Raw genomic sequence first — 25,538 nt, 5'->3', positions numbered from 1 at the left:
ATCAGGGACCCAGACAGGTAACACGCACAATACTAAGTTACTGATCTTACCAAATGCAACTATCCAATTCAGGTTCAGATATATGGAAAAGGAAATATGGAAAACTGTCAGAGAATTGCAGTTGAGCATTGTATGAGATCAAATAATGCTCCATTTTGTAAAGCCACTTATCTCTGTCTCTTGTTGGCTGTGCATGTAGAAATATTATACTCTAATAATTATTAATATTGTTATTTATATCAGTTATTTCAAAAGTTCCAGCATTTGGTGGCATGATACTGAAATGAATAAAACCAAATTGTGGAAGTCCTGCTACAACATACTAAAGATATTACTAAAAACGAAATTAAAATAGTTCCTAGTGTATGAATGCTAATGTTCATAGTCGCTGATATAATAGATCTTTACATACATTTGTGTTTGTCTTTTATTATAATTGTGTAACATTTGCAATTTCATAAAATGACTGCATGTTTAAAAATTCAATAATAATAATAATAATAAGTGTTTGCAATTCAAACCTACAGTTTGTAAAATAGTGAAGGAAGGAAGAAAACAAGGTAAAAATGCTATGCAGAATGTTCCCAATGTCATGCCAGAATATTGAGGACCTCTTTACACAAAGCTTATTGTTCATTTTGTAAAATGGCTCATGTACCTTTTGAGAAGATGGCGGTGGTCTCTTTAATAGGTTACTGTGTTAACAGTTGTCATCCATTAATTTTACCATCTTAATTGGATCCTTTTAGATGTTCAGCCAACTGGTCAGGCACGCAGTGCGAGAGGCCAGCTCCCAAGAGCAGCAAGTCTGACAATATCAGTACAAGTAAGTGCTTCAAATTAACTACTACAGCTTATAAAATATTGTTAAATTTAAAAATGATAAACTGGTGATATTTTAGTATGTGAGCATATGAAGTGATGTGCTGCAGATTATATTTTTTTAATGGCAAGGATTTTGCTCTTATTTCTGATTTTTAATTGATGTGCAGTTCTACATAAAACATTCTGGATTACTGTCAAACTATGGCATATTTTATATGCCCACTTCTTTAAACCCAGCATGGTTTTTTCTTCGAAAAAGCAGTATCAGGTGACAAATGCTTGGTGAAATTCACTCCTGTGGAGAGACTCAGCACAAGACTTTTGACCACTGAAATCGCTCTTAAAGCCTCAAAATAGGGTTTAAGTGGTTCATAGGCTTTGCATTTGCTCATCCTGCCCGTGAGAATTGTTCCTTTAAATAAAATTAATACACACGAAGATTCAGTAGAAGAAAACAGTATTACAATAATATTGGTGCCGAAGGGCTTGTCTGCATGCATACTTAGTTTGCAGCTGGTGTGTGTGGGGGGGTTATTTATCCCCCACTAGCCTTCCACATGCTAACTGTCCATGTAGACCCTGCTGCTGTGTCCAAAAGTTTATTAGTGCCCTTTAATCTGCTCCCATTTCAAAGTGGCATAGATCAAAGCACCCTAACTGCTAATGAGCATAAGCAGGGTCCACGCGGAAAGTTAACACGTGAGGAGTACTGCAAGGTGGATTCACTCCCCAGCTTCCCACGAACTAAATGTTCACATAGACAAACCCTTAAACTGAAGAAATGAGCTGCAGTGTTTTTAGTATGAGGGTGACACCCAGTTTTACATCTCAGTTGCAACCAATTTAGCTGGAGCAGTAGAACAAATTGTCCACTGTTTAAATGAGCAACTAGCTGAATGCAACTCAGTCTAGACAACACAAATAATGCTAATTGGCTGGCGGAAGCAGCCAGAAGAATTGGTAGAACTTATATCAGCACCTCTTACTGAGGGAGCGCATATGCCATTGTAAAACAGTTGCTCAACTCTGGTGTGGTGTTAGGTCCCACATTGCTTCTGGAAGCCAAAGTAGTAGCTGCCTGGGAAGATGAGTATGACCTTTTCTCTCCAATGTGGACCTTGCCACAATTATCCATGCCTTTGTCTCCTCAAGATTAGATTGCTGTAATGCCCTTTTCTGGGGACCATTCAGAAGCTGAAGCTAGTGCAGAATGTGGCAGTTTGTTTATTAAGTGGAGATGCACATTGGAAATACATTGAATTAATGCTCTGCGATCTACCCTGGCTTTCAATAATCTTTCAGATAGAATTCAAGGGCATAAGGGGAAGATCTGTGATTATTAATATATGGGAGAGCTACTCAGAGCACTAAATGCCTTTAGCATTTTTACAAATATAAATAAAAGATATTGCCTGTAATATTTTAATTTTTCCCAAGGGATGTGTTGAAATTTTAAAGAAAATGTGTGACCTTCACAACGGGAGTGCATAAAATATAACAATAGGCTTGAACGGATACTTTCATTGCAACAGTATCTGTAATCCAAAAGTGTTTATAACAAATTTTTCTTTGTTTGCCAAATAGCAAAGACAGAGTTCTGAAATGCAGGTATCGTGGATGAAAACATTCAGAATATATGTAACAACACCTACATTGCTTTTTTTCATTGTCAATATTTAACCTTCCAATCACTGTCCTCTGATTAGAAGGGTAAACTAAACTATAACTTTTAGTTTTGTTTTTTAGCAACTTTACCTGGTCCGGAAACTGTTAGACTTAAACTAGTGTATTCAACGTTATTTCTTTGCTGCAGGAAGCATTGCAATCATTGTTCCTCTTGTTCTCTTGGTGACTTTGATCACTACTCTGGTAATTGGTCTACTTCTTTGTAAAAGAAAACGAAGGTAAGTAATTTCATATTAGTGTGCTTAAATTATGTGTGACCTAAAAAAGAAAAATTTAAAAATGGAGAGAAACACAAATATTTTAATGTCTAGAAGCTGTATCACAAACATCGGACACTTACCTCATATAAAAATGTGGTAGGTGCTGTACAGAAACATCGGAATATACAATTCCTTCCCCAGAGGTCTTACAGTCTGTGAGCCCAATCCTGCAAGGACTCTACACAAGTGAATAATTGTATTCACATAATTAGTCTCATTAACTCCTGTGTATTTGGTCTCATTTCAGTTGTTGGATTTATTGTGTGGGTGCTGGGTGGTACTGGTGGCCTGTGATATACAGGAGGTCAGACTAGATGATCTGGTAGTCACTTCTGGCTTTAAACTCTATGAGTGAACAAGGTTACTCATGTGTGTAAATGTTTGCAGGATCAAGCCCTAAAGAACTTTCTTCTAAACATAGCTTACTCTAATTCATAGAATATCAGGGTTGGAAGGGACCTCAGGAGATCATCTAGTCCAACCCCCCACTCAAAGCAGGACCAATCCCCAATTTTTGCCTCAGATCCCTAAATGGCCCCCTCAAGAATTGAACTCACAACCCTGGGTTTAGCAGGCTAATGCTCAAACCACTGAGCTATCCCTTCCCCCATTCACTTACATTTGATTAATATTTGATTTTACATAATATGTTATAGTGGAAGTGTAATCAACTTAAAAAATATAATAAAATGTGATAACATACTAGAAATTTAAAGATTCACAAACTCATCCTTAGCCCAGGTAACATTAATAGCTATATATTTTTTCCCAAAACCTAACATAAAATTCTTGTTGAGTATTTTCAAATGTAAATCCTAGAGACTAGATACATTCATGGAACAGGGACACATATGTGGATGAAAAGTTAAGAATCAAACTTAAATAAAATTGTCCTTTCTAATAAACCATGTGTTTTTGCAAAGGTTACTTCTTCATTTTTTACAATGGTTTATATCTGGTTTGCACCGCATGTCAAAAGATTTTCAGATTTAGATGCTTTTGTATATCTGGACAATACCAGGCTTTTTCCTCCTCCTCAACAACTTACATAGCAGATAGTCCTGACAGAGAGCTGTAAAGAGAAAAGTATTTACATATAATATCTTCTAAGTTCAATAGCATAAATCTGTGTGAAACAGTCAGAATTATCTGCTAGAAACCAATCTACTTCACGTAAAAATCCATATTTTCTTTTTATATTACCTACCTTGTTTCGCTTATATCTTTCTTAACACTTAAAACATTGTTATATGAAAGATAAATATGAAAGTATTATACACATTAATCAGTGGAAAACAGTAAGCCAGTATATATTTGTTTACCTAATGCATATAAAGATGTACCTGTTGACCAATTTACAACTTTCTCTTAATGAACGGATTTGAATCCTTTTTCTTTCAATTTTCAGTTTGTGGGTTTAAAATTTTATGAGCACTCACAGGAAAATAATTAAACTCTAAAACAAATTGTTCTTTTTATCATCATATATTATATGCCTGTTTTAAAGGATCAAGTATTTAGTAAGATGGTGCAAATATAGACAGTTAAACTGATAGGACCACTCTTAAGTCCACATTTTCAAAAGTGGCCATTGATTTTAATTTCTCAGACTGAGACACCTTGGGCCTATTTTCAGAAGTGTTGAGCTACCATAACTCCACCTGAAAACAGTAAGTGGTTCAAGCACTCATCATCTTTCAAAATTAGACCCTACATGTCTCAAACTGGACATCCCAAAATTGAAGGGCCCAAAATCAGTGACTACTTTTGAAAATTTGGGCCTCTGCCTATAACTTCTGTGATTTTTCTTATGATGAGCTGAGATACAATGAGAAGCAACAATTCTAAATATAGGATAGAAATTAATTGAAATGCATAGCTATCTAATGATTTGTATGGCACCAATCACTGTAAGTGTTTAGGCTAGACCTCAGAGTTTAAATAGTGATAGAGAATCTGGTTTGGCTGAAATTAATACCTAAAAGCCTCTTCTTAATTTATTTATTTTTATTCAAAAATGTTTGATTAACATTTTTCCCTGTTTTTGAAAGGAGACCTAAAAGTCTCAAGAGACATTATTGTTTAACAGCTAAACAGTACAATAAGATACATGTTTTAAAAATTTTCCTGGAAGTGGATTTTTCTGTTCCACTATGTTTTGGGGAAATAGAAGGACACTTTCACATGTCAGCTTGGATTTAAGATAATGAAGTGTTTTCTTAACTTAGAAAAGATAACTCAACCATTACCAGCACCTAAGTCCCATCCCCATTGTTCTGTCACAATTCAGTAGTGTCTCCTGTCTAAAAATGACATCCCTAAACCAGGACTTTCAACCCCTGCAGCTAAAAAATCACTCTTATTTCCTTACCAACGAAAATAATTGGATTCACCCATGGGAGAACCTCAGATCTGTACTCAATTTTAAAGATGTTCCCCCATATATAAACCAATCTGAAAGTTAAGCCTGCCGTTTCTGACTTTGCACCTGTGTTTGGGGACACTCGAGCTAAGCTTTTCAATAACTACCAATAGGGACTCCAGGCAGTTACTTTTTGACAGACACATAACTTCCATAATGAAGCCATAGCTCAGCTATTCCCAAGTTAAGAGTACATGGAGCTGCCCCCAAATAAGCAAGGAGATGACCCCGCTAATTGTACCAGGAAAGATAGAAACGTTATCACTCATGTTGTGTTCCTCAGAATCAGAAGCAGAGGAAACTCTGCACTGATGGACTCTGCCTTCTTTTGACTGCTGAAAAAATCTTGTAATGAATTTATGAAGCTTTCCCTGGGAACTAGGGTTAATTTGACCATACTGAGGGGGAACGCGAGGGCCATAACCAGTGGGTCAGCGCATTGCATGAATCCACACTACTACAAACCCACTTAAAAGGGTAGTAACAGGCCACGTCCCCAACGTGCCCCAGCTGCACAGGTGCTCAAAGTGTTACTTTGTTTGTAGCGAAAATTTCACCATCACCTTGATTTCCTGATAGACCCTCAGGGCAAGGCTCCTTTATTTAGATTTTCTGAGGTACTCAGGATTAGTCCATAAAGCTGTTAAATAATATTTGTGGTATGTATCATCCCTGGAGTGACTTGAAAATACTAACTCCCTTTGTTTATGTATTTTAGGACAAAAACTATCCGAAGACAACCAATGATAAATGGAGGAATCAATGTAGAAATTGGTAATCCATCATACAATATGTATGAGGTGGGCCATGGTCACAATGAAGGGGGACTTTTAGATCCAGATTTCACAGTAAATCCAGAAAAGGTAATATTGTTTTTGCAATGGCAAAATAGGGTTTATTTTATGTGTGGTAATGAATATCTTTAAATCTAATTAGTATGATTTTTCTCTCAGATGAAGACTTATTTATAAAGGCATGTATTTTGGTTTGTCTGTTCATTCTGTATGGTGAACACGAGTCAAGTAAAGTTTATTTAGTGAAAACATTATAGATATTAAGCATTTACTGTTTTACACCCCAGTATTTGTTGATAGATATTTTTTTGCGGTGGTCTGCTTTTTCTAGATGTTAAACTAAAACTGAACAGTAAATTGAGAGAGGCTATATCATAGACCCTCTTGACAAAACTAAAGTACAATATCATTATTAAAATCTTCTTTACCTAAATTCCAGATATTTTGTGGACCTATTGAATGTACACTGTTATGTACTTACTAGCTCTTATGCTTTGCTAATGTCAAGATGTTCCATTTGTAAATCTGAGCCTAATTTGTTGAAAATTATGGTTACTTCCAAAAACATAAGCCATTCAGAGGCCTGATAGAATAGATGTACTACATCAAAAAAGAACATTGTCATTTTACTCTCAATTATGTCATTTCTAGGAGCACTGCTCTTCAATGGTAGAACTTCTGAGTGATGTGACACTGGGTGGACAGGGTAATGGTGCAATAACTTTCTTAGACTTATCAGTAATCAGATGCATCCTATGGGGCAGCTATCATTCTGTGGCATATTTGACAAAGCAATAACTGGCTTACTGTTAGCACTATGAATGTCACCACATTGTCACCCAGTCAATGTGCAGCATACCACAGGGAAGCTGAATATAAAGTATATTCACTGGCTCTTAGGCAAGTTGAATAACTGTATCATGACTGATTGTTAAGCCCGATTGTAATATTTGACAGAAAATGCTGTGTTGATCTCATGCTGAATAATAAGAATCATCCAAACTAAAGCAAGCTTGTAGTTAAAATTTTAAAGGCAGTTTTTATTGTAGAAGACCAGTTGTTGTTTTTAATCAGTGCACTACTCATTAAACAATATGTCAACCTACAAATGGAAAATTCAGTATTATTAGCACAGAAACTAAAATACTCTGTTTATATGCAGGCCAGGTATATAGGGGGAGGGTCCACTGCATTCAAGCTTCCTCACACAGCACCGCCAATCTACATAAACTCTGATTTGAAAGGACCACTAACCGCAGGGGTGAGAAATGATAATTCACTTCCCATGCTCATTCCATCATGTCCCCTCTCTGAGTTTGCACGTTATGTTAGAATAGCACCATTTTTGTTCATGTTTTTCATTAACAAGAAATTATTTAAAAGTAGAAATAAAATTTATATTTGTTATTACAGGTGCCTCTACGTATATATTTCATCTTTACTTGTCATGATAACATGATCTAAAATGTAAAATTGAAAATATATTGCTTTATTTTATAAACATAAGTAAGTTATACCTTTTGTAAAGCTATATAAAAATGAAACCAACCACATAAACATACCAAATAGTGATAGGCATTTAATGCAACTTATCACAGTGAGATAAGATTCAAAAGTAAATGAAATTCTGTCCTACTATTTTAAGGGAATTTGATATGCATTAAGTTGAACAATTTCTATAAATCTTTACAAGTTATTAATGGATTGTTTAAATTTCAATCAATTTTATTGCAAATGACAACTAAGTTAACAAAATATTTAGCTTAGTTTCAATAAACCAGAGTTTGTATATAATATAGCACAATATCTTTAAAAGAATATTGAAAATTTTAAAACAATTAAAAGAGAGGGGACATTAATATGCTTGATTCACCTTCATATAGAAAAAAGTGTTCATCCTTGTCTCATTTACATTATTTTACGATTGTAATGTGTTTTTGATGTAACTGAAATTTTATTTATTTTGTCTGCTTTAAAAAACACAGTACAGTCCAGAGGAAGCAACATGCCTCATAGATAGGAGAACTAGGGTATAATTCCAGCCCTGAGATTGACGGAAATTACTTTAGTCAAGTCACTCAAACCACTTCACTTTTCTGCACCTCACTGTTCCCCACTGTATAATAATAATAATATATACCTCATACAGGTATTAAGGTATTGTTTATAATGTACTTTGATATTTCCAGAAGACACAATATAAATGCTAAGTATGATTCTTATTTTAATTGTGGTACAGTATTGGCAATCAAATGAAAACTCCTGTTAATTTAAATAAAAACTACATTTCTGTGTCATCTGGAACTCCTGTAGTCATTACTGTGGAAGTGAAGATCTCTAGTTACTGGGATTGCACAGGTAGAACTGAAGGTAGAATTTGCCCCTAGAAATTACTACAGCAGCTGGTAATATGTTCCATTAATATAGAAGTAGGAGTTTTTTGTTTTGTTCTTTTCAATGTGACTTATCTCTTTCTGTGACAGGGAAATGTAGAACACCAGACAATCAGATAATTATTTGTAATAGCAGAATAAGCAGCTCCTGGCTAATCTTAAATTACTATGATTGCTGCAGTGAGCCAGGCCATGGGAAAGTTTCAAATCCTGGCCTCTTATTTGACTTGCGGGAACAGAAAAATGAGGATTCTAAACCTTTACTCTTTCCTGTTGGGCAAAACAGCAGTGAAGCAAGCTAAGTAATACGAGTCTAGGTGCTACAGACAACAGGAAATTTTGTGATCTGTGGGGAGTTCGGCACCCTTCCCAGTGGCTCTATATATAAAGTTGAGAAATCAGATGGGATAGCAAAGGCCTCTGTTGAGATAACTGAGCCATAATGGGTCATAAAAGAGGAAGTTCACACCCACATCCTACACACTTTCATATTTTTAGTGGTAGTTCAGTACTTTTATCATGCATTCTTTTTGTATTACTGCAGCACCTAGGAGCCCTAGTCATGTTCCTGGTCCTCACTGTGCTAGGTACTGTACAAACATAGAACAAAATGCTGGTCCTTGCCTCCAGGAGCATACAATCTAAGTAAAAGACAAAAAATATTGGATACAGGTGGCTGGGGGAGTACAAGGAAAAAATGAGACAATATTGGTGATAGGGAGTGGTCACAGCACACAGCCTGACCACTCTCAAGTTTTTTATAGCTATCATGGCAAAGGAGGGTTTTGAGGAGAGATTTGAAGCTACATAATGAGTAGACTTGACAGAATTAGATTTTGTAAAAAAAAAACCAATTTCAACAGGTAATATCAATTTTTTAAGCGTTTTTAGTTTTATCCATTTAGTTGCCAAAAGTATGGATTTTAAGCATTTTTCCTATTTTTATCAATTTACATTTTTACAGTTGTGAAAAATTATAAGGGGGCTATTGGAGAACAATTATTTAATGACAATAAACAATAAGTTAAAGCTTTATAACCATTACAACATAAATTGTCACCATCACATCTCAAACTATTCAAAGTAAATATCCTTAAATCAAACTCCAGTAAGTTTTCAAGCAGCACTTTTCTTAGTTTGCCCATCTGTAATTTTCAGTGATCTATGAAAATATTTTTTCATCTGTCTGTGCATGTATGGTGACAACATTTACCAATAAAAATCTAACCCTTCCAAGCCTAATTTTTTTTTAAGGTCAGGCTTGACAAAGCCCTGGCTGGGATGATTTAGTTGGGGATAGGTCCTGCTTTGAGCAGGGGGTTGGACTAGATGACCTCCTGAGGTCCCTTCCAACCCTGATATTCTATGATTCTAATAACGAGGTAACTTTGCAGATATTTATAGGGACTGCCTCCCATGCAGGAGGGATAGCCTGTGAGAAAGCACAAAGGTGCTTGTTTGAAAACATAGCATGTATACTTAAGTGCTTTGCAGAATAGAGATGGACTTAAGCACATCTTTAAGTCACATTGACCTGGACTTTGGTTCAGTCCCTGAACTAGCAAAATTATTGATATTGGGAAGTACTTCTATATTTACAGATACTACAATAACAGTTAAATAAGATAAATAATAAATAAGATCTCTTATTTAAGTTACAATATGATTAGCAAATTTGGTCAAATTGTACTATATACTTGGGCCATAGTTTTCCAAAATGTGATCAACTATTAGGTGCTGAGGTCTTAGAACAGGCGGTATACGGAGTCTGTTGGTTACAGATTGTCTGGCTATACCGAAAGGAGGACAGGAGACATTTGACATGGGTTTAATCAAGCCACAACTTTATTATATGATATTTGGGATTACCCAGCAGATAAAAGTGTACAATGCAGGTAACCCCATGCTTATTCCATAATTACCCGTCGGGCTTTCACCAGCTCTCCCTCTTTTTCTTTCCACGTCCCTCCATCAAGTCCATTGCCGGGACCTTACCATACCCGTGGGGCTTCCACCAGCTCCCCTTCTTTTCCATCCCTGTCCCTCCAGCAAATCCATTGCTGGGATCTTACCATCCACCCCCTCAGAGGAGGGTTAAAGTGGGCTATAAGAATGGGGGGTTGGCTCCCTGCCGTACCAATCATAGGAGTCCCCAACTTCCCCCTGTTCATTCCTTGAAGGAACACCTCTTTTTAAGTCCTATTCCAAGCCATTTATCCGGTCACTCTATGGAGTACCTGCACTGGACATCTGCCACAAGGAGGCACCAGGAAGTAGAGCTGCCTCTCTAGCCATATTCTCCTCCCCTTGTGGAGCTACTCTTTTGTGCCTACTTTGCCCTACCTGGACCAGAGGAAGGGGGGAATTACTCTCTTTCCCCATTTCTTACTCTCCTGTTTCCACATGGAGCCATGCTGTGCTGAAGTGCTGTGTTCCCTCCTGCTTCAGCCTGTTTCATGTGAAAGGCAGGCTTCAGGCACAGAGCTGCCCTATTTAAACCCTGCAGTCCCAGGGGATGAGTCAGCGACCACACTGACCCTTTTGCAGCAGTTTTCATCTCTTGCCCACCTTCCCCCCTCCAGCCATAAAACACAGTTCCCTTCATTCGGCTAGCTAGCCAAATAGCCCCCCGCCCATCACTATCCATCCACCATCCACCCCCCGCTAAAAGTGCAGGGCGGTCATTCCTACAGATCTTAACTCCCGGGTAAGATTTACAGAAACCCAGGTAAACATTAAACATGTTCAGTTTTGCTTTTATGTATACGTGTTCTCCCTTTGTTTTAACAATACAATTTTCATTTTCAAAAAATAGTTGTTAATCTAAATCACATACTGCATATTTATCTTTTTCCACAGCCAACAAATTACGCCAATCCAGTGTACGCAAAGTTATATATGGATGGGAAAAACTGTCGAAACTCATTAGCAAGTGTTGATGAAAGAAAAGAACTCCTTCCAAAGAAAATAGATATTGGTATAAGGGAGACTGTGGCATAATCCTCTGTTACCTTTTATACTCTGTATAAATGTATAAAATATAAGGATTACTTTTCTATGTACCCAACAGTATTATAATTGTTTTGGCATCAGCATTACCTCTGTTCTTTTGTTTGGTTGATTGTTTTCTGGGTTTTTCTTTTGCTGATGACTTTTGACTGACCATTTCTAAGGTATTTTTATGAAAAAGAAACTGCACTACAGTACAATTTACAACAATGCTGCTGATACACCTTTGAATTTGTTAAAATTAAAAACAACATTTGTTTGTAGTGTGAATATGAGCAATCTATTTTGTATGAACTTTTTTGGTTCTACTTAATCAATGAAGATGATATCTGCACCTTTTGATTATATAGTCTGAAAGCTGTAGTACAGTGTGTAATTTTGTTTGTTTTACATGGTGAAAGAATGATTGAATGGTCTACTCTCTTTGTGCCCATTAGAATTTCACTCCAGATCCTGTTAAAAGTAGATCACTTTTCTTCACAAATCAAACATAACTTGCTTTTAAAATTAGCTTTAGGTTGCCAAGAAGTAAACAAGGCTACAGAATCAGAACATCTAATGATCTGCATGAACACAAATGCGTGTTTCAGAAATTCAGTGATTGTACATGATATACTAAACATATATACCATGTAAACAACCTTGTATTTAGTAAAACCTTATAGACCAGAGTAGAAATACATCTTGAAAGTTGGAAGACCTTACTTGCTGTGGGACAAGGCCTATGAACTCCAGCAGTCCTGTAGTACAGTAGCCACCCTAGAGCACAAGAGGGCATTGCCTACACATGTATTAGATGTTTCTTCACTCAACCACATGCAATATTTGTGGGTGATCAATCCCTTATCATACACCAAACAGTAGAACAAAAATAAAATGTAAGCACACATATTGATAACAATATTCTGATTTACCCAGTAAGAAAAAAAAATCATCCTTGCCCAGAGATATTAAAGAACCCAAAACATAGCAGTTTATACTAATGATGATAGTCTATGATACCGCTGATCAATATTATATATTACTGAAACGTATTTCAGACCAATTGTGAATTAATTTTAATACTTTGGGGTTAAATGTCAAAACCCATTATCAAAAGTGGAGAGTATCAATGTAATTGGTTTCCAGTACTTTCTCTGGTACTGGTTTATTTTATGTAGTTGTGAAGAATAAAAACAAAAAAAAATTCCACTTGCCTTTTTGAATTTTGACAGAAATAAGGAGTACAATTTCTTTAAGTTGTAAAAAGAACTGAAATATTTTATACATAACTTTAAAGGCACAAAATACTAATTCACACACATACTGTGGAGGGCTTTTTGTTCCTCTGCTAGACATGGTTGACTTTTACCTGTCATAATATATTAACCTAACAGATTAAATATGTTTGTGGTTGCTCTTTATTCCCTTTGTACAAGTATTACAAAAAATAACTGCTGTTTTATAAAAGATTTTTGTTGTACTATGTGCATGCATACTACCTATTTCTAAACCTTGCCATATTGAGGCCTTTATAAACTCTTGATTTATGTAATACTAGTGCAGGTTTGCTTGAAAAAATGTTATGCATATCATAAACTTTTTCAGGTTCTTGTTTAAGTACATTTTTTAAATTGAACAGTATTTTTCATTTTGGTTATAATAGTCATTTTGCCTATGTTTCTACAATGAAGTGTGAAATACTTTATAAAAAAATTGTTGACTGACTTATTTAAATGAAGTTCTACATATTTAATTCATTGTGTTGGGTAATTTTTAAAGTTAGGACATACCATTATATAGGCAATATAAAAACCAAAATGACAGGAAATTAAAGGGAAGTAAGAAAATATGTTGTACGGGAAGCTAAATTCAGTTTAAAAAGCCAGACATTTTCTGCTCATTATAAAACCTCTATCTTAAAGGTTCTGCAATAGTACATGAGTATTAATAACTCAGAAGGGGTGTGTCCATATATTTTATTTCACTGAACATTTAAACCCTACTTTTTCTTTTATAGCATCGTTGAAGAAATAAGTATATTCTGGTAACATTTAAGATATGTAAATATCATCCTCTGAATGTCAGTAAGCAAAAATTTCTGATGAATATCAGTGTAAGTGCTTCGTCCTCCTCCTATTGTAGTCATTGGGACCAGGATTTGGCCCTAAACTTTTGCATCAGTGCTTCTGCTGTGGAACATGAGCTGCTGTTTCCACAGATGTGATTGCTAGTCTTAATGAAAGGCAGACGCAACCAAATTTCTATTGATGGGTGTCCATGTAACAAATTTGAAAGTGAAAACATCTCTTTAATAGTGATCAAATTCAATTTAGCTGGTATAGTACCCAATGTTTTCTCACATAATGAGGCAGATTCTGATCTTATTTACACCACTATAAAATAGTAACTTCATTCATTTCATGAGGGATGCCTACTCATTTGGTTGACTTTAGTTGGTAGTCCAGATTTATACTGTTGTAACACAAATCAGAATCTGGCCCTATGCCTGGAAGAAAGACTATAAACCAGATCCTCAGCTATACCAGTTCAGCTAAAAGCAGAGTGGCAAAGATGGATGTAGACTACCTTTACATCCCCTTGAATTTGGGGCCAGCTGCATCTTAATGCAACTTAGAACAATCTCTGTAACAAATCACAATGGGACCTGTCAGTCACCAAGGATCACTAGAGTGCAGTGGCACCCCAGTCATGCCCCCTACTAAACCTTCAGGGTCACCTTGGGATTCCCTTTACAGAAGTGAAATCCCTAAATTTTCCAGCTGCCAAAGCAGATCAGGGGTATAGGCATGGCAGGCGAAAGGATGAGAATCTTGCTCATAGTGTATATATTAATCCACTAATCTACACTAAAATTGTTTGGTCTATTGGGGCAGGAAATTATTTTTAGTATTGGATGTTACCAAAACGTATTCTTAAAATCTCCACATTAATTTTGCTAAGCCCTGACTGTTGTTAAATGCTTCTATGAGACATAACTACTGATTCTGTAGGTCATGTATATGATTTTAGGAGCTTTTACTGTGTGTGATTCATGACAGAATATGAGAAATTGTCTTGTACCAGCAACTAGCAAATTTTAAGGCAAATATTTACTATCCATTTGCAATGAAATGTAAGGAACTACAAAATATACACAAGTGGTGGGAGATGGAATCAAGTTATATACGTATTCAAGAAAAATATAGAAATATTTTGTATTATACATATAGTATGCAATTTTTCAGTGTCTTGCTTTCCGCTCATATTTTTTAGAGTGCATCGTATTCTTATATTTCTGATGTATTCAAGTGTTGTTAAAACAAAAAAAAACCCTACTATTGTCTAGTAATTAAATCTAGTTATTAAAATGGTTTCATTCTATCTAAAATATAAGGCTATAGTTGAACGTTTTCCCTTTTCTTTACTGAAGATATTAATGACAATACATGAAAGAGCAGTAGTTCTCAGGGAACTGGCAATCTGAACCAGGGCTGGAAAGGGCTTCCCAAAATCACCCTATTTGGGGTCAGGCAGGAATATCCCCCCAGGTCAGATTGGCAGAGACCTTGTGGGTTTTTTGCTGTCCTCTGCAGGATGGGTCACCTGCAGGTTTAAAATAGCTTAAATGGTGGATTCTCTGTAACTTGAAGTCTTTAAATGATGCTTTAAGGTCTTCAGTAACTCAGCCAGCGTTTATGGGTCTATTACAGGACTGGGTGGGCAAAGTTATGCAGCCTGCAATGTGCAGGAGGTCAGACTTTATGGTCCGGTCTGTCATTAAAGTCCATGAATATAAGCTCCATAACAGTTGGCTAAATCTAATCCTGATGTTACTATTATGTGACTGTTGGGCAGCCAGTGTGAAAAGAGTTGGTGGAGCTCAGTTGATCCCATCACAACCATCCCTATTTGTGAGTAAAACATCCCTGTTCAGCAAATCATTTAAGTACATACTTTGCTGAATCAGGGCCTTAAACTATCTAACCGTTCATGTCTTTGGCCTGTCTCCTGAGACTGCCAACAAAGGTCACAGTGTGTAAAGTTAAGCACATGCACACATCTTGTCAGGATCAGAGCCTAATTGACTTTCTCACCTATAGAGAAAAGGAGTACTTGTGGCACCTTAGAGACTAACCAATTTATTTGAGCATGAGCTTTCGTGAGCTACAGCTCACTTCATCGGATGCATACTGTAGAAACTGCAGAAGACATTATATACACAGAGACCATGAAACAATACCTCCTCCCACCCCACTCTCCTGCTGGTAATAGCTTATCTAAAGTGATCATCAAGTTGGGCCATTTCCAGCACAAATCCAGGTTTTCTCACCCTCCGCCCCCCCCCACACACAAACTCACTCTCCTGCTGGTAATAGCCCATCCAAAGTGACCACTCTCTTCACAATGTGTATGATAATCAAGGTGGGCCATTTCCTGCACAAATCCAGGTTCTCTCACCCCCTCACCCCCCTCCAAAAACCACACACACAAACTCACTCTCCTGCTGGTAATAGCCTATCCAAAGTGACCACTCTCCTTACAACGTGCATGAAAATCAAGGTGGGACATTTCCAGCACAAATACAGGTTTTCTCACCCCCCCCTTTTCCCAAAAAACACACACACACAAACTCACTCTCCTGCTGGTAATAGCTTATCCAAAGTGACCACTCTCCCTACAATGTGCATGATATTCAAGGTGGGCCATTTCCAGCACAAATCCAGGTTTTCTCACCCCCCCACCCCCATACACACACAAACTCACTCTCCTGCTGGTAATAGCTCATCCAAAGTAACCACTCTCCCTATAATGTGCATGATAATCAAGGTGGGCCATTTCCAGCACAAATCCAGGTTTTCTCACCCCCCCCCCACAAACACACACAGAAACTCACTCTCCTGCTGGCAATAGCTCAATCACTGTAGGCTTCCAGCATCTCAGTGAGGGTCTGTAGTGTCTCTGTCATGTAATAAAGGACTTCCTTCTGCAGAGTCACCAAGCTAGGGATTTACATGAGCAATAAATTCACACACACACAAATTAAATATAAATTAAAAATCATGAATAGCAAAAGGATGGTGCTCATGCTACTTTGGTTGAAATAAATCAAGTCTATGCTTCTTATTCCAGAAAACTGAAAAGTAATAATATCAGAACAAACCATGAAATGCATTTGAGAGAAGCATTTGTATTCTGATTGGCATTTCTGAACTGATGGTAGCCATGTTGCTAGATAGTGATAATGTCTGTGACACTTGTAGTAGGGAAGGCCCATTGAAAATGGTTTAAAAAAAAATTCCTTCTAACTTCAGTACTAGTTGAATGCTCATGAACAGAAAATCGGTATCTTTTTCTTTATGAAGGCCACAATAATTACTTACGGATTTTTGAAGCATAATAAAGCAGGATAGAAAATTGTGCATAGACTTATCCCTATAAAATTAATTTCACAAATGATGGTCACTGGCATCTTGATAAAAAATGTCATCAAGAGGATCAAAAAAGTCCGTTGTAAATCAGAGAGACAAGGTTGATGAGGTACTTATCTTTTGTTGGAATAACTTCTATGGGTGAGAGAGACAAGCTTTTGAGCTTACACGGAGCTCTTCTTCAGGTCTGGGAAACATACTCTAGTGTCACTGCTAAATACCAGGTGAAAATAATTGTTTAGCATAAATAGTTGTTAATACATATTTTAAAGGCCTATTCAAGGTAAAGTGGCCCATTAACACCCACAGAGGGAATAGGAAGGAGGGGCAAGGCAGTGTGGGAGGGATATTAGTAGATTACAGATGGTTGTAATAAGGCATATATCCAGCGTCTCTAATCACTCCAAAATTTTTAGTGTCTAGCAAAGTTCTGAATTTAAGCTCCCAGGCTCATCTTTTGAAGTGGCTATGCAGATTGCCTTTGCGACTGAGGACTGAGAGGTCAGAGTGATTGCTTTATGAAAAGTCTTCACCCACAGGTGATATGGTAATTTTGTCTTTTATCTTTTTTCTGTGTGAGTTCATTCAAGAGTGAAGTGGCTGCCTGGTTTCACCCACATAGTTGGTATTGGGGCATTCAGTGCACTGGATGAGGTACACCACAGATTGTGATAGCCACACATAGGACCCTTGGATTTTGAAAGGTGTGTTGTGGTAGAGTGTTGATCATCATAGCAGTGGAGATCTGTCTACAGGTTTTGCATCTCTTATTCTGGCAGGGTCTGGTGCCACTCTGAGTTGGTGAGTTCTGGTATGGGTGGAACTTGCTTCTGATGATCTTGACAAGGTTGTGAGGTTGTTTGAAGGCCAGAAGAGGGGGCTCAGGAAAGATTTCTTTCAGCATGTGGCCCCATTGAGTATGGGTTGTAATTATTTAATGATATCTCAAATACGTTCCAGTATAGGGTGATAGGTAACAACTAGGTGTGCAGGTGGGAGGAGGGGAAATCACTTAGGGTATTTAAGTGGCCTGTTCCATGATAAGATCTACTTCTCTGGTGAAGTGTCCTTGCTTGGTGAAGGTGGATTTAAGTGTTTTATGTCAGGTTTCAGAGTAACAGCCGTGTTAGTCTGTATTCGTAAAAAGAAAAAAGAAAAGGAGTACTTGTGGCACCTTAGAGACTAACCAGTTTATTTGAGCATGAGCTTTCGTGAGCTACAGCTCACTTCATCGGATGCATAGCATATTGTGGAAACTGCAGAAGACATTATATACACACAGAGACCATGAAACAAAACTTCCTCCCACCCCACTGTCCTGCTCGTAACAGCTTATCTAAAGTGATCATCAAGGAGGGCCATTTCCAGCACAAATCCAGGTTTTCTCACCCTTCCCCCCGCCCCCCACAGACACACATACAAACTCACTCTCCTGCTGGTAATAGCCCATCCCTCTTTGAAACCTCTCTTTATAATGCGCATGATAATCAAGGTGGGTCATTTCCAGCACTAATCCAGGTTTTCTCACCACCACCACCCCCCCCACACACACACACACCCCCCTCCAAAAACCACACACACAAACTCACTCTCCTGCTGGCAATAGCTCATCTTACAATGTGCACAGCAATAATCCAAGTTTAACCAGAGCGTCTTGGGGGGGGGGTTTTGTAGGAAAAAAACAAGGGGAGATAGGCTACCTTGCATAATGACTTAGCCACTCCCAGTCTCTATTCAAGCCCAAATTAATAGTATCCAATTTGCAAATGAATTCCAATTCAGCAGTTTCTCGCTGGAGATATCCTGGACTTTCTCCTTGGAACATATTCTGTGGTATCTGAGTGCATGGCTTTAGCTAACAGATTTCTAGATGTGTTTGGTGATTACTAGATTTGTCATGGTAGGTGTGGTGATCTGTTGGTTTCTTGTATATAGTTGTCTGTAGGGTTCCATTGTTGAAGTTGACTGTGGTATCCAGGAAGTTGATGCTAGTGTGGTAGTGTTCTACAGAGACTTGATGGATGGATGGTGGTTACTGAAGTTATGTGGAAATCTAAGAAGAAATTTAGGTCATCTGTCCAGAAGATGAAAATATATTTGATGTATCTCAGGTATATTATTTGTGTTGGGGTTTTGTAATGCATAGTTATAAATCTCTCTGCTGTAATGTGCAATAAGTGCAATATACAAATACAACCATTGTGTTTCATAGAAAAGTAATTCACTGTGGAAAACAAATGCCCCCACTACCCTTTGTATATGTGTGTGTGTGGAGGGGGGATGACTCAGATCTTAAATCCATGGCCAATCTAGGACTCAATATTGCTTATCTCTGCCCTTCCAAGGCTTAGAAGCAAGTGCTGGGTCCCACTTGGAAACTGGAAACCCCTCTGTCTCAAGTAAAAAGTCCTCAAGGTCATCAACCTTAAAGTCAAGACAAATATATGTATAAAAAAATAGCTGAGGGCTGAATCTTGCCTTTCAAGCCATGGGCATCTCTTTGAAGCTATTCTGGGGTTTGCAATTCTGGAACTAGTCTTGGGGAGACAGAGTAGTGAGCAGAGAATAGGTGTGCTTGCCAAAGGTAAATGGTAATTCATCACATGGTTATCACTGCTGCATTTGTGAAATGTGGTGAAGAAAATAAGGATTTCTAATTTATGGCCCAGCTTGTGAGGTGGCACAAGAGTATAAGGGGGCATAAAGGATCACTTTACTTCCTTGTGCCAGGTTACTACTGCATAGATAGCAGCACACATTAATATGTGCATATTGTGCTTTAGATGCTCTCTAGTTGTGGTCTTAATGATAATAGTTAATATAGTAATATAGTATAGGAAAATGCTTGCTGGACTATGCTGTCCAGAATCCTTAATAGGATGTTGAATTAGTCTGTGACTTTGGAGAATGTAAAAACTTTTGGAAAAGTAAAGCATGGTGGATTTTAGCAGCAAAACTCAGTTTTTCCTTTATATATATATTTGGGGGGGGTATGTATGGATATAATAAATAGGAGCACAGGCCACACTTTCTGATAAATAAAACCTCAGTTTCACATATATAGGTGGAGAGGAAGGGATCTGAAACAGCCAGGGGAGAAGTCAAGGAAGGTATCGAGAAGTCCAAAAGCACCATATAGCCTGCTTCTATGGAATTACTTAATGTCTAGCCACCCTGACTATGAATAGTGGTCGTTATGTTTGTTTTGTTGTAAATAAACTGATTAATTTGAGTAATGAACAGATGACTCTCGCAAAATAATTCAATGTTCACCAGTCTGTTTTCAAGGTTGCTGAATTAAAAATATAAATGTGAAATAAGCCTTGAAATGGAAATCTGTCTTTTAAGCCAAGACACAGATTAAAAGTTTAAATTAACAAAAATGAGTTAGAGTCAAAACATCCTGAGTTGTACCAATCAAGATGTGTGTATGCTGTTCCCTACTGTACTTAGTGGAATGGATAGTTGCTGTGAGCGTCAAGTGACAGGGGCTGGACACTACAGGGGAATGCTTCAGAGGAGCTCGGGGACTGGATACAGCAAGTGTTAATCTCAAGGCAATGTACGGGTTGGCAGAGTTCTGAGGAGGTGGTCTCGTAGCTAACAGTCTGGGGGCTGATACCCAGTTTACCACCATCAAGTCTTTCCCTGGCTGAGGCAAGGGGGTAACAAGGTGACTCACAGTCCTGGACACCCTGAGAAAGTGTCACAGCTGGTTTGACAGTCTTCTCTCCCGCAGGAACTGAAGAGGCTCTCATAGACCTCGAAGAGGAAAGGATTCAGGGGAACTCCCTTGCTTTTTGGATCCTTTTCAATGACATATAGAGCACTTGCCTATATACGAGCTTCACCAAGGCAGAAGAGGCACTTAGCACATCTACTGTTAATGGAAACAGCGGCTTCACAGAAGGGCCAGGATTTGAATCCTGTAGATTTTGACTCTGCCACGTCCAGGGGGGTCCTGTGTCAGATCCCTCCCAGATGAGAAAACTACTACTCCTTTTCCTTCACATCCCACACCCCAACAAGCTTAAACTAGCTAACTCTAAATACACAGATAATTATAACTTGAACACTAAGAAATAACTAGAGAGGAAACAATCACCCAGGACACTGCATGGATTCCCTCTCACAGTCATGGGTGGTAAAAAGCAGTGGTGTAGTGGAATCAGAATGGCCCCGCCTTCAGCAGCATGGGGGTGGAGTTAGAAAGCTGCATGGGGGCAGGGTTAGAGGGCCAGACTGGTGGGGCCATGCTCTAGTTTCCCCACTGGTAAAAGGAACTGGAGGGGCAATTGCATCCACTCCACCCTTTATACACTCAGCTATATCAAAAGGGCTGTACCCCATGGCCACACCTTTTCAAAAAAATGCCAGTCTCATGTTCCTGGGGTGCCGGCACACTAGAAGTGGAATTCATGTGGCTAAACCCTTGAAGAAGAACTACATGTTTCGTGTTACAGCACAGCACCAAATTTTCATTCTGTGGTTTATAAAATACAAATAAACACAGGAGTTAAAAGAGCATGCTACCTTCTTTTATATGTGTACTTAGTTCTCACCTAACTTCCTCAGGACTTCAGAGGTTTCAGTGAAAGAGACAATGGCATCATCAAAACTCCCACTGACTTCAACAGGGCCAGGATTTCACCCATTATCTTTGCTTATAGCTATACTTCAATTTGAATTTTTCATTCTCTTGGTGAGGCTTAACTATCACGGTGTCACTGAGAGCTATAGTAACAGGATTCTAACACACAATTCTATTCCGTCCTCATCCAGTGGCTGTCAGTGAATACAGTCAATATTTGGGTTGTACTCAAGTTTTTGAGCTCCCTTCTGGTCCACAGTACTGCATTCTATATGCATATGTTTCCATTCATATGAATTATAATCATTTTTATTATTTATATGCACAAATAATTTATTTAATTTTGCAATATTTTTAAATACATGTAGAGTGGTTTTTTTTAAACTGTTCGGTCAACTACAAATCTGGAATGATAAATGCCTTGTCAAATATTTATGTAATGGATTTCACACTATTTTTGAGAAAGTTTTTTGCAGAACATTTTGACAATAATGTCCCAGCTCTCATAGTGCCAGAGGGGTGATTGCTAGTTAAAGATACAATGTCTCTGCCGGTCTTTCAGAATAGGATTGTCTGATTTTTGACTCGGCGCTTGAAAGTTACTTACAACCAGAACATTTTTAAAAAGCAAACCACAATTTTAGTTTACATTTTGTGTTAGCTTGTTCTGTATAAACTGACCATTTTAGATGAAAATTAATATTTAAGTGTTTAATTGAAGATTGTGGGTTGATTATTCTGAAGAAACCTAGCTATTCTAATCTTCTTGAAAGTCCTAGGAGTCAAAACAATCTGTACCTCTTCCTTGTATTTTCCTTGATAGCATTTCCATGTTATTAATTATTCTATCGTCCTTTGCTTTATCTTCTTTCATGTATTGAAGGGAGGTTACTTTTTTTAAAAAAAATTCATGCACCAGAATAAAATACAACAATTCAAAAACTGCTTAATTTAAGCCTTCTATGACTTACAACATCTTCTGTGTTTTATTTGACAATGGGGTTATTCGACTTGAAATTAAAATATTGATGTAGCTTTCAGTGACGTGCACTAAAACCTCTTTATAAATATTTGAAAAGAAGCTGTTCAATGGACTCTGCAAGACAGGAGGTTGGACTATGACAGCCAATTAATTATCACAATCAGAGGAACTCTAGACAAAGTACCCTCACAATTAATGTGAAGGCTAATTAAAATTCGTGTCCCGTAAAAGTCACTTGACTCCCAGTTATGATTAAGTAGGCAAGGTCATCAGAACACAGCAAGCGTTAGGGCTGAAAGCAAGTGCCTAGTACTGCAGCAACAGATAAAGCGTGTTGTCATGCTTTGAAGGGCTGGACAGGAAATATGGATTAAAGTTCATCTTTCCCACTGTGAAGTGTGAAGGACTGACAGGACACCAACAATTTTCTGGCCTCACTGCTATACATTAGTGCAGCACTTGACTCATTGCTTCCAAGATTGAAACTCGCTGGACTGTTAAAGTTGCACATAGGCCCTGTGTAAACATCATCTGCACCAGTTTAAGAATATCTGTCAACTGCATCAGTGCTCTCATCACGTACTATGCAGTGTTGTTGTAGCTGTGAGGTAATAGCTTGTATTGGACCAGCTTCTGCTGGGGAGAGACACAAGCTTTTGTGCTTACACAGAGTGACCTGAAGAGGAGCTCTGTGTAAACTCAAAAGCTTGTCTCTCTTACCAACAGAAGTTGGTCCAATAAAAGATTTTACCTCATATACCTTGTCTCTCATCATGTGCTTTTGTTATAAATTAATGACCATCATAGGATTGAAAAATTGACCATATCTCTGAGTAGTCCTGATTGGATTAACCAATCTGGTCATCTACAATTGGATTTTCTCAGGGAAAAGAACTACTAATTATGTGGCAAAAAAAAACACTTTTTTTTCTCTTGCCCGTCTGAATTTTCATGCTTTTGACCCGTTGGAAGAGTTTTGTTTATCCAAAAGCAATAATCTCAAAGATGAACAAAATGATGTTGAAAGTATGGTATCCTAGACTATACATAACTTCTGCTTTAAAAATAGCAGGGGGCGAGGGGGTGTCTTTTCAAGAACATAAAATAAAAATGTATAATTAAGTTTAAAAAATCCCTTGAAAACTGGATACGTTAATGAAGCAAAAAAAGAAGCATACGACTGTCATAAACGCATTTTGAAATAGTAAAATATGAAATGTGGTCACACTTTCAATTTTAAGAAATTTGGAATTATACTGTCATTCATAAATTCCTTATTGGACAAATACATTGTGACAAATTTAAGATTGATGCAAGATCTAAATGTTTATCACTTCTCTTTTTGGTTGTTGAAATCACTGCTGCAAGCATGCTTTCATGATGTCATTTTCTGTACACATTATAAGCTCTTTGACTAGGACCAGACATCAGAATAATAATGTCCAGTACAGGGAGTGAAAGTAGTAATGTGTTTTATTACATTATCCTTTCCCTGTCAATTCTAACAGACTGCACAGTTCACTTTTTTACAGGTTGCCTAGATTGTAAGAGAAGAGACATGCCCAGCCCACTAAATTTCATTATATATATCTCTCTATCTATGGAATTAGAGCATAGTCTTCTCATTCTTGGCCTCATTCAATGTGACAGGAAGCATTTGTGTTCATCCAAAGGCTATAATCAGCGCTCAGTACTGAAGCAGAATCATTGCCTTTCTAACTTCTATTCAACACTTCCTTATCTATGTGACAAGGTACTCACCTGTACATCTCAATTCCAGCTCGCTATAGCACAGGACTTGGGCATCTTTAAACAAGCAGGAAATATTTATTTCCTTGGCTATAAAAGCTGAATCCAGTATGACTACAGACATGTTTGTTGTGAACTTCGTTTGTTTCATACTTTAAAAATCTTTTCATACTTTTAATCTTAAACTGAGCTGGTATGATGGGTCAGGAAGCTTTAAACCGTCATTGTTTTAACATATATGCAATGTGTCTCGGGTGGCATGTGACCAGGATTCATCACCGAATTTGGTCCACTGGTTGGATCATTTGAATTTTGTTCTCATACAACAGATCAAATACACCTTCATTGCAAGCAGAAGGTGTGAAACCCAGGAGAAGAGGGAATTATTTAACTAAAAGTAATAGCATGAAACTGATAACTTAGACTACAAGCTGTATTATCTAACTCGAGGTCCTCCTCCATGCTGATGCACAGCACAGGGTATTCTGCCAATGGCAGCATGGCTCCAGTGGATGATCTGCTGCCATCGGGGTGGCCAATGGAGCCACAAGCTGCTGTCTTTACACAGTCCGGGGCTTACATCTCTGCAGATCTCCAAAATCCTTACAGACACCAAAATCCACAGGTCTTCTAACCACTCTCGCCAGAGAGGACAGGGAAGCCAGCACAACATTTTTGTTTCTCTTTAGTCTCCTTAGGCACACGAGGGACCTACCATGGAAGGTAACAGGGTGATAAGTAATACCCAGCATGACTTTTGACAATAACAAATCATGCCAAACCAACCTAATTTCCTTCTTTGACAGGATTAACGGCCTTGTGAAATTAAAGATTTTTAAAATGCTATGATCATGAAATGTACTAAAATGAATCATGAATTTGGTAGGGCCATGCATATGAGGAAAGGCCAAACAAAACTGGACGTGTTTAGACTTGAGAAAAGAAGACTGAGAAGCTGGGGGGCTTCGGTCTTCACAATTTACCAAGTGTTGTAGTAGATTCGCCTGGACATTTTTAAAGCAAGATTGCATGGTTTTTTTTCAAAAAGACATGATCTAGTTCAAACAGGAATTAATTCAGGGAAATCCTACAGCCTGATTCTAGTAAGTCTTTTGACAGTCTCACATGAAATTCTCATAATCAAACTAGGGGAATGTGGTCTAGATTACATTACTATAAAGTGGGTACACAACTAATTGGAGAACCATCCTCAATGAGTACTTATCAATTGTTCCTTGGCAAACTGGGAGGCTGGATCTGGCAGGCTCCTGCAGGGATCTGTCCTGGGTCAGATACTATTCAACGTTTTCATTAATGACTACGAAATTAGATAAAGAGTATGCTTATAAAATTTGCAGATGATGCCGAGCCGGGAGGGGTTACTAGCATGTTGGAGGACAGGATTAGGATTCAAAA

General features: G+C 37.7%; 1 protein-coding gene across 1 annotated transcript in view; it reads left to right on the top strand.

The window, feature by feature from the left end:
- LRP1B (LDL receptor related protein 1B) overlaps positions 1 to 13,249 on the top strand; it is a 1,292,938-nt gene extending 1,279,689 nt beyond the window's left edge. The window contains exons 88-92 of the mRNA XM_074967293.1: positions 750 to 826; positions 2,639 to 2,729; positions 5,912 to 6,056; positions 7,150 to 7,248; positions 11,240 to 13,249. Of these exons, the coding sequence (XP_074823394.1) occupies positions 750 to 826; positions 2,639 to 2,729; positions 5,912 to 6,056; positions 7,150 to 7,248; positions 11,240 to 11,380 (553 nt within the window). The 3' untranslated portion in view covers positions 11,381 to 13,249. The remainder of the gene's footprint in view (positions 1 to 749; positions 827 to 2,638; positions 2,730 to 5,911; positions 6,057 to 7,149; positions 7,249 to 11,239) is intronic.
- Positions 13,250 to 25,538: the final 12,289 nt, after the last annotated feature.

Source organism: Natator depressus, chromosome 11, assembly GCF_965152275.1.
Source record: "Natator depressus isolate rNatDep1 chromosome 11, rNatDep2.hap1, whole genome shotgun sequence".
NCBI classification, from domain to species: Eukaryota; Metazoa; Chordata; order Testudines; family Cheloniidae; genus Natator; species Natator depressus.
Note: the sequence above shows the minus strand (reverse complement) of the source record. Positions and strands in the feature narration are given on the sequence as shown.